General features: G+C 44.8%; 1 protein-coding gene across 3 annotated transcripts in view; it reads left to right on the top strand.

The window, feature by feature from the left end:
• rarga (retinoic acid receptor gamma a) overlaps window positions 1–13,831 on the top strand; it is a 52,995-nt gene extending 39,164 nt beyond the window's left edge. For all 3 annotated transcript variants that reach the window (XM_012921193.5, XM_012921192.5, XM_012921194.4), the window contains 7 exons: window positions 8,089–8,237; window positions 8,446–8,587; window positions 9,435–9,598; window positions 9,930–10,106; window positions 10,409–10,613; window positions 10,786–10,944; window positions 11,110–13,831. In XM_012921193.5, the coding sequence (XP_012776647.1) occupies window positions 8,089–8,237; window positions 8,446–8,587; window positions 9,435–9,598; window positions 9,930–10,106; window positions 10,409–10,613; window positions 10,786–10,944; window positions 11,110–11,432 (1,319 nt within the window). In that variant the 3' untranslated portion in view covers window positions 11,433–13,831. The remainder of the gene's footprint in view (window positions 1–8,088; window positions 8,238–8,445; window positions 8,588–9,434; window positions 9,599–9,929; window positions 10,107–10,408; window positions 10,614–10,785; window positions 10,945–11,109) is intronic.
• Window positions 13,832–14,995: the final 1,164 nt, after the last annotated feature.

Raw genomic sequence — 14,995 nt, 5'->3', positions numbered from 1 at the left:
GTCTGGCTGCTGCTATTGTAGCTGTTTACTGAGAACAGCTCTTTGCCTGCCAGGCACATTTTCCGTTGCACAAAGGCGTGGACATTTGGCAAACTATGCATACTTACGTGCGTGTGTGTGCTGTATTAGTGCATGCACCTGAAAGAGTTTATTTCACTGGTGAGCATGTGATGTACCACTGCACAAGCATGTTTGTTTATAGCATAGAAGAGTGTGCATGTAAGCTCAGAGCTGTGTGTGAGCTGGCTGTGGAACGAGCAGTTCTGTTACCAGCGTGTTATTGACTGACGGCTTGGCTCGAGTGTTGCTACGGGCTCGGCGTTAGAAGAAGTGGAGCCCTCGTATAGCCAAGTCGGGTCTAGAAACCCAGACGAGTCCAACTGTCCTCCTCCTGTGTATGTGTGAATGGGTTGTGTTTACGCAGCCGACAGCGTTTGGCAGGGAGTGGTGAGCGGCTGGTGTAGTACAGCTATTATCTGGGCTCAGGGGTGGAGAGAGATGGATGAGGACTTGGCCTGGAGTGGGTGGAAGGAGGGGAGGACTGAGGGGAGGGAGGGAGGCAAATTGGTGTTGTTTTTCCCTTTGACATTAGTCAAATTCTGCCAGTGCGCATATGTGCAACTGACATGACCATCCTTCTGGAAATGGTGCATGAGTTCATTTGTGTACACTTGCATTAGCTTGTATTGTTTGTGTTCCTTGTGGGTGTATTTTGCTGTAAGGAGGAACAGGTGTGTGTGCGTGTAAGCTGGCATGCCTGTAATTGTGAGCCTAGCTGACAGTTTGGGACTTTTTACAGAAAGAAGATGAATGCCAGTGGAGAAATTAACAGATGTCTGTTTGAGTGCGTGTGCGTTTACGAGTGCACATGAAACCAGGTTATTGGAAGAAATCAGGTTAAACCAGGAAACAGGAGAATGTGTTCACATTGTCAGAACTTTACATACAGCTGGTCAGTAATCAGATTTCTCTGCTCTGTTGTGTTTTTTAACTAATACCGTCACACTATACAGTTTCTCCTCTTGTCTCTCAGTATTAGGAATAATCTGCCTGTTAGCTGCTCTGACTTATTCATTGTAGCTTTGTTTTTAGGCAGATTTAGGATATTTATACTTTGGATAAAAGAACAGTTTCAGCATTCATCTTTTCTTTCATCCCACTGTATTGCCTTTCCAGTGCTGCGTTTCCTGTTCCCCGTTCCCTCTTTGGCACGCACACTTGTAATATCCCTGTTAATCCTGTTAATCCATTTAAGTGTAAACTAGAGTCTGCAAAATAAGGTTTCATTCAAAATCAGGTTACTCCAGAAAAAGAACTACTACCAGGTTACTAAAGTAATGTTAACACACTTACTGTTTCTCTGGGCCCCTAGAGTCAACGTTTTGCTCTAAATCTGACACAAGAAGTGCATTCTCACCTAGACATGTGAGAGACACTCTTAAGCACAAAAAAGCAGCACATGCTCTTCAGTGGCTACACAGGAGCAGATAATATGTCCATGTCTCCACCATAGCTTGACCTGTGAGTGAATGGGTACTTGCAGTAGCCTGTTATCACGCCTGGATTTATAAACTTCTGCCTCACGGTAAGAACATCTCCCATTTGCCATAAAACACTAGAGACAAAACCAAACAGACAGACGGACAGCCAGTTTGACAGGAAACAATCCAGCAAATGAATTAGGGGCTGTTTGGGATGATTTCTCGCCTGTTTAGGAATGCTCGATCGACTCAGGTTAGCTGCTGTTAAGGGAACTGACTGGCTGGGTATTGCTTACGTTCCCAGTGATGTGTTCATTCAGTGGTAATTGTCAAAATGTACCTTTAATACTTCATGTATTAGTCTTATGTGGAACTTTGTTTTGTGACACCTCTAGAGACCGTAATGGAAGGAAATGAATCACTGTGTGGCTCAAAATCTGGCTGTCACATCAGTCATCTGAGTGCCTCCACCCAAACGGAGTTGGGCAACCTGTTGGCGGTTTGCTGCCAAGCAAAAGTGAAAAACTCTGATATGCATCATTGCTTCACTGAGACACTCAAAGCAGAAGTTTCTCAGAGTGGCTTTAATACCTTACAGGATCTGTGGTTTTATGCCAGTTGAAGGGGACTGCTGATTCTTCAAGAGTTACTACTTATGCATAGATTGCTCACTCAGAAGTCAGGAAGCCACAGTCATTTTGTCACTGCTCTGCCAGTTTTGATCTTAGTCTCTCTGAGTTCTTCCTTCTTAACTTCTTCCAAGTGACTGTATAGAGGAAAATGCTGCGATAATGTGTATTTGGCAGAGTAAACTCACAACAGAAATCAGTTAAAAAGCTGGGTGCATGATTTTTAACATTTTTTTTTAACAGTGATCTGCATCCTATGTAACGCCAAGTGAAAAGGCAAGAGAAACCGCTTTGTGTAGTGTGTGCAAACTCTTTGGCGTGGACATTTACATGTTGAGTGGAAATGAACTGCGTGCTGCTAGTTGTGGGCGTGTTGTTCCTTCCAATAGGAGGTTTGCGTTTGCATGCTTTGGTGTGTGGTGCTTCCCCAATGTGCCGGAGTGAATACTACTGTTGTTGTTTACATTATCCGCCTTTCCACTCACTTCCTCTGACAGAGCAAGGCTGCAGCCACGGCTGGGCTACTTCTACTTTTGTAGGTTTCTATTGTTGTGGGGAGGAAGCAATAGCAATTGAACGAGCGCTAGTGGCCTTGCCAAAGACAGGCAGGTGAGAGCCAGGGCTACAGATGGTGAGAGGAAGTCTGGGAGGACGAGAAACAACCCGAGGATCAAAGACTCAGGGTTTCCCTCGATGACTGCTTTCTCCTCTCTCTTCACCTCGCCTGCGCGCCTGTTTCTGCTCTCTGTCTGCTCCCTTGCCTGCCTGTGAACTGTCCTGTCTTCTTGACATGATCAGTGGCCCAGCACTGTGCTGGGTTGCCAGGTTTGGGTTCACTCCTCAGTCACTGGAGGTGAGCTGTGCTCCTCTGTGGTGGGCAGATGAAGAGTCAGCTGGAGCTCACGGCAGGGATGAGGAGGTGCATTTTTTCCACAGATCTGCACTTGACTGTCTGGTTTTTCCAGCGCTGGTCATAAAAGGCCACTGACTGTCTGAAATATTTTTATTGACGTTATATTTTCTTCATTTTTTCCTTTCCTTAATACCGTCTTGCACTGGTTTGGTACAAGGACATTTGAAGGAAATTTTATTTGCTGGGTTCATTGGGGACAGGCGGCTCAGCAGACGAGTTTGTCTGTTTGAAAGCAGCTTGTGTGTTTGTTGACAGGGCTGTGTGGTGCAGGAAAAGGGGGGTGCACGCTGCCAAATGTTTGCTTGCTGACTCCATCAAGAAAATATCAAAAGGCCCTTTATGAGGTGCTGTAAAGAAGACCAGGTGTTTTGAGAACACCACCAGACTCCAAGGGTAATTCCACTTTTTAAAACATGCCCCGGGGATACATTCTTGTCCCACCTGCTGCCTTTCCTGCTTTTTTCATTTTTAAAGGAAAAAGGGGTAAAAAAGAAAAAGATTAAAATGTGCCTTGGCAGCAGCTTGTGTGCCATGTCACATTGTGTCATTCTTCAAAAGTCCACAGTTTTGTCATTAGTACTGACAGAAGCCATGAGCAAATGGGAAAATGTTTTTTACTCAACATGCTGGTCTGGCGTCAGATCGCATGCATGCGTCACAAATGTTTATCGATGTTTGTCTCATTGCTTTCTTCTGGTTCCCAGAGAATGGGTTTAATTCCCTTCAGGAATGTGTTTCTTAATATCTATTTTCAAATCTCAAACCCGAGCCATCTCCTGATTGGCCGTCTTCTTTTCCTATATAGTGATGCCTCTTTACAGGCGTGTTAGTGTGTCAGTCTGTGGGAGACCAGGTGATGAGCTTTCTGACAGCTGTTGAAAGGCATTGCTACTGCTCATCACCTTTAATGAAAGTCCCCCCTCCCCTGTCAACACAGTCAGGAATTCCTCCCATTTTTCTCAGTGGTTTTGTTCCTCCACTTCTTTGTTTCTCTCGGTTATAGGCCGGTGCCATTTTGAGTGCTTGTGTATATATATATATATGGGTTATATATAGGTGAAACAGAATAGCAATGGGAAATGAGAGCACATGTATGGAGGTGTAGCAGTAAGGGATACTGAGAAGTGGCTACAAAAGCCAGTGACGAAGATCCTCCGGAAACGCTGGTACTGAAAAGAGGAAGGAAGCAGGTCTGTTGTGTGGGACCTTGTAGCAGAAGCCTCAAGAGTGATAGCAGGAAGACATGGGCAAAACAAAACAGAGAAGGAGAGTATTATGTGCTGGCACCACTGACAAGGGTGTGGTACTACTTTCTTTTCCTCTTTCATGAAACCCATTTCTTTACAGAAACCTATTCGTGTGCTGATGGTCGGTCAGTCGTACCCTATGGTGCTGTAGCCTCTGCCATGGTGTAGAGGGCCAAAGGCACCCTTGAAAGCCCCACCTAGTGTGCCAGCAATTCTCCCAGCCCACTGTTCACCATCCTCTCCCAATCTGCTGTCCTTCTGCCACTACTCTCTGCCCAGTCCCCAACCCTCTTTTCACATTGAACCCTACTGTGTGCCCCTCTCTCCCCCTCTGCCTCAAAGTCTCGACAAGAGGTACAACTTTACAGGATCTTTAGTGAAAATAGAGGTGGAGACAAAGGCCACGCATGCCCGTGCATGCAGTTTAGCACTAACAGGGAAAACATCAACAGAGTGAGTCGCACACATAGAGGAGGGGGTGTTTTAATGGGGACTGGAATTCAGTGGTGCACTGTTACAAACAGTCCGGGCATTTGCAAGTGAAATATACACTACAGAGACAGAGCAGAGCCGCTGGCTGGAGTTGCACGTGAATGCTGGACAAGCACAAAAATAAACACGTACACGTATCCTACAGATGTATTGCACTGTGAGTGCACTGGGCCCAGAAAGAATACGTCTAAGCGTTTGCTCTCACATGCCAAGGCTGGAACTTTTGGAGCAGTGTCGCACTGAAGATTCAATCACTCCAACAGGTCACGTACTCAAAATCTGCAAGCCTATTGTGAAAGAATACTTGTTACAGTGCCAGAATGTCATATGCTGCTCAGTTAAGAGGAGTGTGTTGCAACACAAAACAGGAGCTGCATAGTCATGCGTTTGCTCACATACATTAGAAACACTCCTTTTTTCCAGCTGAGTGAACAGCAGGCAGCCTCAGTGTTGCCAGGAAGTCTTCTGATTATTTCTTTAGTGTTTCTCCTTGTTCTGGCTTTCTTTTCTCTTCTGTTGGATCTCTTGATACTAAAGGGAGTTTGCTTGGCTCGGTTAACTTGACCTAGAATTCACTGTAATTGACCTAGTTGAATTCACCTTCAGCTACACAGCTATTTCTGTCTTGTGCAGTTATATTTCACATCTAATGAGGCTGTGCTGAATGCTGCAATGCTCATCCCATCACGCTCAAGTATTTTAGTGTAATGTTGCTGTGTGTTTGTAGTTTGTAGCCACTGAGTGTGTTTATGGGACCAACTTGCTCAGTGGCAGGGGGACCACTTGTGCACAGCAATGCAACACGGGATCCGAGAATAAACTGATACTTAGCAGGAAGCTAACAGTGACTGTTGATAACTTAGCTATACCTTCTTCTTGCCTTTCTTTTTCTTCTTCTCCTCCCCCAACAGCAGCACCCATACCACCTACCCCACTCCTCTTCTCATCTGTCTGTCATCAGCTCACAGGCCTTAGACAGCGGATTGTCATGCAAATGGTGCCCCAAGCCTCAAAGCGCTGATAAGGAGGGCCTCTCATTTCACTGGGCTTTGTTTTCTAAACAGTGATGAGCTGAGTTGAAGAGACTGAGAAAAGGGGCTCGGGGTAGCTTTCTGAATGGGCCCTCTGACTGTGGCGCCCTGGGGTAAGTGGTACAGGGGATTTGAATGGAGTAGGCTGAATGAGGCAAAGTCTTGGAGGTGGATTCAGGAGTCATGTTCTCTGGCAGGAACCAGGTTCAACGTGTTGACAGAGCCTGATGTATTTTGTCTGTCACCGCTGCCCGGGTTTTCTCCAAGATGGACTTTCTGTGTTTGGCCCGCTTTCTTTATCCATTTAGACGGTGTCAGTCAGTGTTCGTTACTTGACGCCACATATGGTTTGTCCTTTTCTAAGGGGTTGTCAGCGCTCGGTTTGGAGCCTCATTTGCTGCTGTTATTATTGCATAAACAGTGGTTCATGGTGCGTTCAGAGGGTTTCTGTTCTCCCACTGACCCTGCCGTTTTGTTACATTCTGGCCAAGGAGATATGAGACTTGCTGTAGAAACATTCAGGGGGCGTAAACTTTGGATTTTAGATTGATTTGTGCATTTGGCTTTGGGATTGGTCTAAAAACTAATGGAAAACATCTTTGACTTGAGCAAAATGAGGTTTTCAAAGGAGGACTGCGGATTTCTGAAGAGTCGCATATGAAAAACAGATGTTTAGGCAGCAGGCAACAAATAAAAAATGTCTGATGTATTTCTGTTACTATCATTAATGAGGTAGTTGCAGGCCAGTCAGAGCAGCTACAGCAGAAGTAGTAGTAATGGTCAACTTGGTCTTGAACAAGACTTGCCCTCAAGAGCAACTTTGTCCTCCCCCTCTCCCCCCCTCCCCTTCCCCTTTCTCTGTTTTATATCAAATTCCTCTTTTTACGCCCTCTTTTTTTCTCTCCTTTTTGAAGTCTCCTCTCTCTAGTAAAAAAAGCCATGCTGGTGGTTTTTGATTCTGCTTTGGGTGTGAGAGGGGGGAGTAAGTTGGGTGGGGGGGTGGGGGGGGTTGTAGGTTAAGTTTAGGCAAGTCCTCTGTGCTTTCCATTGAAGGTGCTGGGGAGAGGTGGGGGCAGTAAAAGTTAGAATTTTAGAGCCTGCCTGTTTTTTATTTTATGATTGGCTTTTTTTCTCTCTTGCTCTCTTTTTACGGGCTGTGAGCTACAGCTGGTGGTGTGAATAGCTGCCCAAGGTGACTGAGTCCCAATAAAGTGCAGGCCAGCCGGGCTGGGGCCTCCAGTCCAGCCATGGGACTGCCTTTATAAGCCAACTTACGAGCCTAGTCCTCTGTTAAAACCTGGCAGGGCTGCACTGAGGAATTTAGGGCCAGGAAACAAGAGAAAAATAGGGTTTGTGTGTCAGGGGATGGTGGTGGGATGCAGAGTAGGGGGTTGAAGTTAGAGGGTGACCAAGGGTGAAACTGTTTGTGTGCAAGTGTGTGTTTGTGGCTTTGTGGCATGTGTGGTTAGCATCTTATATTTCTCAGGGGGAGTATGGAATCCATACCCTGCACACTTGAACCTTCCAAAAGAGCCTATATGGGGTCCACTTTGGAATATAATGAAGTGTAATGTACCATATCAAGTATGTGACTCGAGTAAGCACTGATGTCACAGCTGTGCCTCAGTTTTTGAGACATAGAATCAGGGCTCTGCACCAGCTTTGCGTGTCCGTGCATTTGTCATGTGCCTGTGCTGTGCGTGCAAGATGTTCACATGAGATGTTGTCAATGTGTGGAATGAGGAAAAGCCAGCTTTGACTCTTGACTTTTCTCAACTCATTAGCTCGCTCTGTTACCTGCCCTTATCAAAGAACCTGTCAGACACTGTCAGTTACATCTTAGTGATGTAAAAAGCAGTTTTCTCACAGCTGTCAAAGAGCCCTTCTTCTCTTATTTATTGTCTTTACATAGACAAGAGTTATATGCGAAGACAATATGACAATATGTTCTATGCGATATCCCTAAAGGGCCCCTGAGTTTGGCTCCTTAGTGATAATTGGTACCAGGAAATGGGAACACTTGATAGTTCATATGTTATTTATCTTTTGAGACTTAAATGTGTCTCACTCCACGTCCAGGCAAAATGTTTACCAAGCGAGCATGACTGTTAATCAGTGTCTGTTGGTGGAACCTCAGTCATATCTGCCGTGTCATTTCTTAGTGTGGTTATCTATCCACATCTGCTACATGTATTCACAACTCCACATGTGGCCTTTGCAGAGTTAGTAATAGTTGTACGATAATGATTAGTAACTGATCATGTGCTCCACTGTCTTTTCTTTCCATGTTCACAGCGGTGGAGACCCAGAGCAACAGCTCAGAGGAGATGGTACCCAGTTCTCCGTCTCCACCTCCCCCACCTCGAGTCTACAAGCCCTGCTTTGTGTGCCAGGACAAGTCCTCCGGGTACCACTACGGGGTCAGCTCATGTGAAGGCTGCAAGGTGAGAAGAACCAATCTTTTGAACACTGGGTTTTCTGAAATAGAAAAAAATTTCGATTCTCTATTTTGCATTCACATGATAAAAGAGGGATGGACAAAGGGCAGGCTGAAAGAGATACAGCGATATGTCACAGCCTTTATAATGATAACTGTATTGCACATTCTCCCTTGCCCTCTTCCCTTTTGTGTCTTGCTTCCTGATGTTCCAGGGTTTCTTCCGTCGCAGTATCCAGAAGAACATGGTGTACACTTGCCACCGAGACAAAAACTGTCAGATCAACAAGGTCACACGCAACCGTTGTCAGTACTGCAGGCTGCAGAAGTGCTTCGAGGTCGGCATGTCCAAGGAAGGTGAGTCCCCCTCTGTTTGGAAAACAGGGTCACTCTCTCACTTGCACATAGAGACTGAGAAACTAGGCAGCAAAGACAGAAGCAGATGATGAGCCCACCAGGGGTGGTGATCAGGGTGAGGCTGGGCACTGTACCAATCATATGACTAATCCCTTTACAAAATGAATCTGACTTCCTGTTTCACCTCGCCCCTCTGGCCAGCACACAGACACTGCTTTCATTCATAAAGACAACACGGGAGAAAACAAGATTTGGGAGTTTTGACCAACGTATTGAGAACAGGATTCACGCCATTTGCGCAATCAGAAACACCAGCTTGTTGGGGGGGGGCCTTTTTATTTCAACCTTTTGTGTAGCCAGCTGCGTGTAAGTGGCAGTTTCTTGCCCTTCATGAAGCCCGGGGGACATGTATGTGGGTGTAATGTTTGTGTGGGATGTGTGTTAAGACCGGGATCACATTGTGCCTCTGCTATTACTGGATATCCTGAGAGGAAGGAAAGTATGGGAGGAGGAGGAGGAGGTGGGAGAAGAGGCAGAGAGAGGGAGAGAGCGTACTGGCTTATGTGCACCGGTCAAGTGGATAGAGAGATGGACAAGGAAGCCAGCGGGTGATAAGAAGGAGATAGCCAGTGTCCGTGCCGGGCCTCAAGGAAATATGTTAATGCTGTTAAGAGCAGAAAGGTTCTGGTTTCCACTAGCGTGTAACATCTCCTTGGCAGCAGTGAAAGACACTGAGCATGAATGCTGAGTTTGTTTTCAAATGTCATTACAGATAGATTAAATTAACTTTCTGTATGAGCTTTAACATTGTATGTGGAACTAATTTTGTTTTCTCCCCTTTACATAGCGGTGCGCAATGACAGAAACAAGAAGAAGAAAGATGTGAAGGAGGAGGTTGTTCTTCCGGAGAGCTATGAGCTAAGTGGAGAGCTAGAGGAACTAGTCAATAAAGTCAGCAAAGCTCACCAAGAAACTTTCCCATCACTTTGCCAACTGGGCAAATACACCACCGTAAGTCGTGCACATAAACCCCTATCTTTCACTGCTGCATTTGGAAACTGTCTCTCAGCTACGTCAGCAGTGAATGCTCCCAGATTGCATGCTTATGAAAATTCGCAGTAACTTTCCCAACATAGTGGTGGCTTAACTAATGCAGTTCCCCATTAAGCCATCTGTGTGGCCTCGGAATGATTGATGCAACATGTAAATGGAATTCTTTCCCCACAGTTGACTGATGTAAAATGTAAATGTGAGGCTCGGTGAATCTTGCCTTTGATACAAACGTGGTTGCACACCTCCTCTTGTATGACATGCTGAACTGTGGGTGTTTTTGTTTGTTCAGAACTCCAGCTCGGACCATCGAGTCCAGCTCGATCTAGGGCTATGGGACAAGTTTAGTGAGCTTTCCACCAAATGCATCATCAAGATAGTAGAATTTGCCAAGCGGCTGCCGGGTTTCACCAGCCTCACCATCGCTGACCAAATCACTCTGCTTAAGTCCGCCTGCCTGGACATACTGGTGAGGAGCTTTTGTTTTCCCTTCTGCCCTCTTCACTCACTTTTTGTAAATAAATGATTCTGTCAAAGCTTATGCTGAAATATGGGTATGCTTCCACCCGGTGGTAAGAAGTGGCAGTGCATTCAAGTTTGGCCAGATAATGCAAAATCTATCATATATACACAACCAGACTGGAGTAGTTGGCTACCATTTTTAGCTACTGCAGATATTTTTAGTGTTGTAAGAAGTCATATTACACTACTTTACATTTTATTTACATTTTTTAACGTTCAAAAAGTTTTACACCTTGTTTTGCTTTTCAGATGCTGAGAATCTGCACACGCTACACTCCAGAACAGGACACTATGACGTTCTCAGATGGCCTGACTCTGAACCGGACTCAGATGCACAATGCGGGCTTTGGGCCGCTTACAGACCTGGTTTTTGCCTTTGCAGGCCAACTTCTACCCCTGGAGATGGATGATACAGAAACCGGTCTCCTCAGCGCCATCTGCCTCATCTGTGGAGGTACTGCAGCATGCACCTACTCTTGATTGGTCTGTTATAAAGTGGAAAGGACTTTAACAAAATAAAAGTTAAACATAATTGATTTTTGTATGTAAGAGATTATTTAAAACTGTGCCATTTATTTAAAAAAAAAGAGAGAATGAGAACATGTGTTTGCTGCTTTTTTCACTAGACCGCATGGATTTAGAAGAGCCCCAGAAAGTGGATAAGCTACAGGAGCCTCTGCTTGAGGCTTTGAAGATCTATGCCCGTCGTCGCCGCCCCAACAAACCCCACATGTTCCCACGCATGCTGATGAAGATCACTGACCTCAGGGGCATCAGTACGAAGGGTAAGAATGGAGAGAGTGCTTTCTAAGATTGAACTCTGTACACTTTCCCAAGGTCCTTGCCAGAAGAATACATCTTTTACAGGACACTCTACTAGTTCAGCTTCACTCTTCCTTTTATTCTTTATGATGTGTCCATGTATTTTGAGCCTTGCTTTCTATTTTCAGGTGCAGAGAGAGCTATCACTCTGAAGATGGAGATCCCAGGGCCGATGCCTCCTTTGATCAGGGAAATGCTCGAGAATCCGGAGGCCTTCGACGACCAAACAGAGAGCAATGAGAGCCCGCCGCCTCCACCACCGCCCCCACCACCACCCGCGCCTCCAGCCCTGGTTCTAAAGCAGGAGGCTGAGGATGAGGACGACAGCTGGGCCACCGAAAACGGCAGCGAGCCATCACCGGAAGAGGAGGACGAAGACGACGACGACGATGTGGGAGATGAAGATCGAGACAGGGGCTCGGACAGTGACGGGGAGCCCTGGGTGTTTTAACTTCCATAGATGGGTTGAGGAAAGGCCTTGCTCGGAGGGCGCAGTGAAAAGAGCATTTCACACACACACACACACACACACACACACACACACACACACACACACACACACACACACACACACACACACACACACACACACACGCATACAAGCATATAAGTAAACATACACATATATAGCACAACCTCATTCACTCTTCCACCTCAAGAAAATGCTGGCCTTCCCTTCTCCCTCTCTCTCTCCTGACTGCACATCACTGTGTCCTCCTCCACTGAGCACAGCAGAGCCTTAAGCGTATAAACATTTCTAACTCAGGCCACACGGTCCATGACAAGTGAAATGCAGAAAAAATGAGAAGTCAAGGGAGAGATGACGGTAAACCAGATGAACTCCTGGCACGGCCAAGAGAGAAGTTAACGTGACAAAAAGAACATAACCTCTTTGAGAAAGCTAAATGTTTGTTGTTTTCTCCCCCCTACCCCCCCCCCCCCCTTACTATTGTTGTTTATATCTAAACAGGGGAGCCTCCAAACTAGACACCAGAACTAAGCAGTTGACTTTGATTGATTACAACAAGCACATTTAGAGCAAGAGTACAGGGCAAAGCCAAATTGAGTATGCAACTCTTTTGTTGTTATTTTTAAATATTGTTTTCATTCTTTTTTTTTCCTTTTTTCAGTTTATGAATAAGTCCTTACATATCTATATACCATTATATTTTGTTTTTTATTTGTTATTCTGGTTTTATATATGAATCCTTTAGACAAGTTTTTATCTTTGAAGAGCTTTCCTGAGAAGATATTCAGAGGGAAAGAAGGGTAATCAGAACTGGCTGGGTCTTCCTTATCAGCTACATATGCTTAGCTCGGGCTTCTTGGAGCACTTTGGCTCCCTGTGGATGATAATCAACCCAGGACTTTCTTTTTTGTTGCAGTGACTTAACCAGTTTCTGTTATCAGGTAATTGGCATTATTCTTTTATGCTGTTGTTGCGGCCAGCATGTGCTGTCAGTCCAGGAAGTATCTTTGTGCCAAAGTTAGGAACAGTCATCTGTGGAGCATGAGTTTAACTACTGGCAGGGACTCCAGATACAATCCAGCGGTCCTCATGGCAGAATGCTCACTCACATGTGCACTAAAAACACACTCTAATTATCTTGGACAGTGTATCCACAAAAGCGCAGAACAAACATACACACTCCTTTCGCTCTATGCTGAGTGGTAGCAGATGTGCCAACCTGGCACAAAGTGCCGGGATCGGAGATTCAGACTTGACCGTATATATGTAGCACTTTTGTGATCATCTGTTTAAGCAAGGCACATCTCTTCCATTAAGTATAGAGCAGCTGTCTGTGAGCATATGTCCCAGTTAGCATGTCAAAACTGATGGTAACATCAACATATTAAATATGACGGATCTTAGAGCTCTCCCTGATGATATCAGTAGATTAGCACACTCATTCAACACAGATAAAAACACCCAAACATACTAGTATCATATGCATCAACACAACCATTAAAGGCATATGCAAAGCAGGAATCTTTATGGAAGACATTTTGGAATCAGACTCAGGGCTTTTCAGTAAGGACCAAACCCTAGCTGCTTCCCAGCATGCTAGAAACAGGCAATATTTATGCGTGCATTCTTGACTATGCGATTCTCAGCCCCACTTTGTGTAAATAGAAGATGACAAGTCTGAAAAACAGCATGGATACCAGTCTGACTCTCCACAGAGCGAGGAGGGACCACCATCATCGTCATCCTCATCACAATCACCGTCCCACCTGCGTTCACACTGGTATCCATGCAGGAAACTGCCCCCTCATCCCAAAAAGCCATTATATCATCTTGTCTTCTTGTGTATATTCTCACTTTTTTTGAAGAAGAAGAACAGTGGAGGATTATGTGTTCTCATGTATCATTTCTTTATTGCCAAAATGTCACAGTGGGCGATCAGCTTGGAAAGCACGGCTGATATACAGTACAGAGGTTTTTCTCTCCCTCTTTGAAGCAATACGAACATAGTTTCTGTAGCAGCGAGAGGTCCCATCCTCTAAATATGGGCAGGTCTCCTCATTGTGTGTGTGTGTGTGTGCGCGTGCGTGTGCACGTGAGTGTGAATGCTTTAGAAAGTTTTCAGTCATGGGTGGATGTCCTTGGCATGGTGCTGTCACACAGAAACTCTTGTGTGACCTCATCCTTTCTCTCTCTGCTACGCCGTCACGGTGATAGTGACGGTAATGCAGGCAAAACTTTGAGATTATGTTATGTGTTATGTTATTGTTTTTTTTTTTTTCAACATGGCCAAGGTGTTGTTCTTCCTCTGTTTATGTCAACTCTTGTCATACAAAGAAAAGCCATATAAACAGTGAGAGGCACAATAAACTACTTTTGAGAGATTCCTGGACTTTTCTTTATTACCATTTCTTTGTGCTAAAAATGATGTGATGTGTAAGTTCGCTTATACCAGTGTCAAACTTATGAAACACAGTAAACTGCACTTTTGAATGAACATAATCATTCATTACCGGGGTGCAGCAGTAGAGGGAGCTCTTGCACTGTGACTGTAGGGTGTGCTGCATGCAGCTGCGTTTACTGCTTGGAGGATAAGGGCAGGGTCTGTTGGGTCATGGAGAGCTGTGGGTGCAGAGGCTAATAAATCACAGCCTCCTGCTGAACAAGGACATCAGATAAAGGTCTGTTCCTAAGATTTGTTCACTCTGCAGTTAAAGGAGTGCAGGTGGCAGCATAAAAATCATCAGAGAACGACTCTTTTCCTCTGCTTTCATCTCACTGTGATCAGAAAGTTAAAGCATATCTAGCCATGAATTCTTTAATGAAAGCTGTACGAGAAGGCTGCAACAGCACAATAAATTATCTCAGTTTTTAGATGCATTACATGATATATCAATTATTATTTGGTGCCATTAAGCTTTGGCTCAAATGAAATAAGATAAAATTACATTTGGCTGTGCAAATTTGTGGTAACATGTTTTAAAAAATATGCCCAAGTATTAATCATAAAATCCATTCATAATGAAAATATCATTTAGCTCCTGCATAGCTGTTAATGTGGCTCATGTTAGAGGTCTGCTGGAGGAAATGAAAGCGATTCTTTTACAGTCAGTAAGCTGCTCAAGCCAGTGCGCTCAAATTATACTGAAACTGTGTGAAATTTGAACTTGCAGAAGTGACCCAGCACTCGCTAATGGCCTGTGAAAGGACATTCAGTCACTGAACTCAAGTCAAAAGCTTTGTCAGAGTATGCTGTGCAATCTTTAAACCAAGCAAGGAAAGGCCTTGTTAAGAAGAGTTTTTTTAAGAGGACCAAAAGTCTGCCCGCGTGTCTGTGTCAAGGTTATACTGCCTATCTTTACTGTATCACTGCTGCTGATATGATCACTCACTCTCTCAAGAGCGGGAATCCTCTTTATAAAGGGCTTCTGACAGTAAACCTTTTCTTTTTAAAACCCGGCCACGTTGATACTAATGCCACACCTTTATTTCATTAATAGAAAGAGAGAATCAGAGCAGGGTGATAAACACAGATGAGATTCTATCAA

This window comes from Maylandia zebra, linkage group LG20 (assembly GCF_041146795.1).
Source record: "Maylandia zebra isolate NMK-2024a linkage group LG20, Mzebra_GT3a, whole genome shotgun sequence".
Classification (NCBI taxonomy): Eukaryota; Metazoa; Chordata; class Actinopteri; order Cichliformes; family Cichlidae; genus Maylandia; species Maylandia zebra.
The sequence above is the reverse complement of the archived record's forward strand: the minus strand, read 5'-3'. Positions and strand labels throughout refer to the sequence as shown.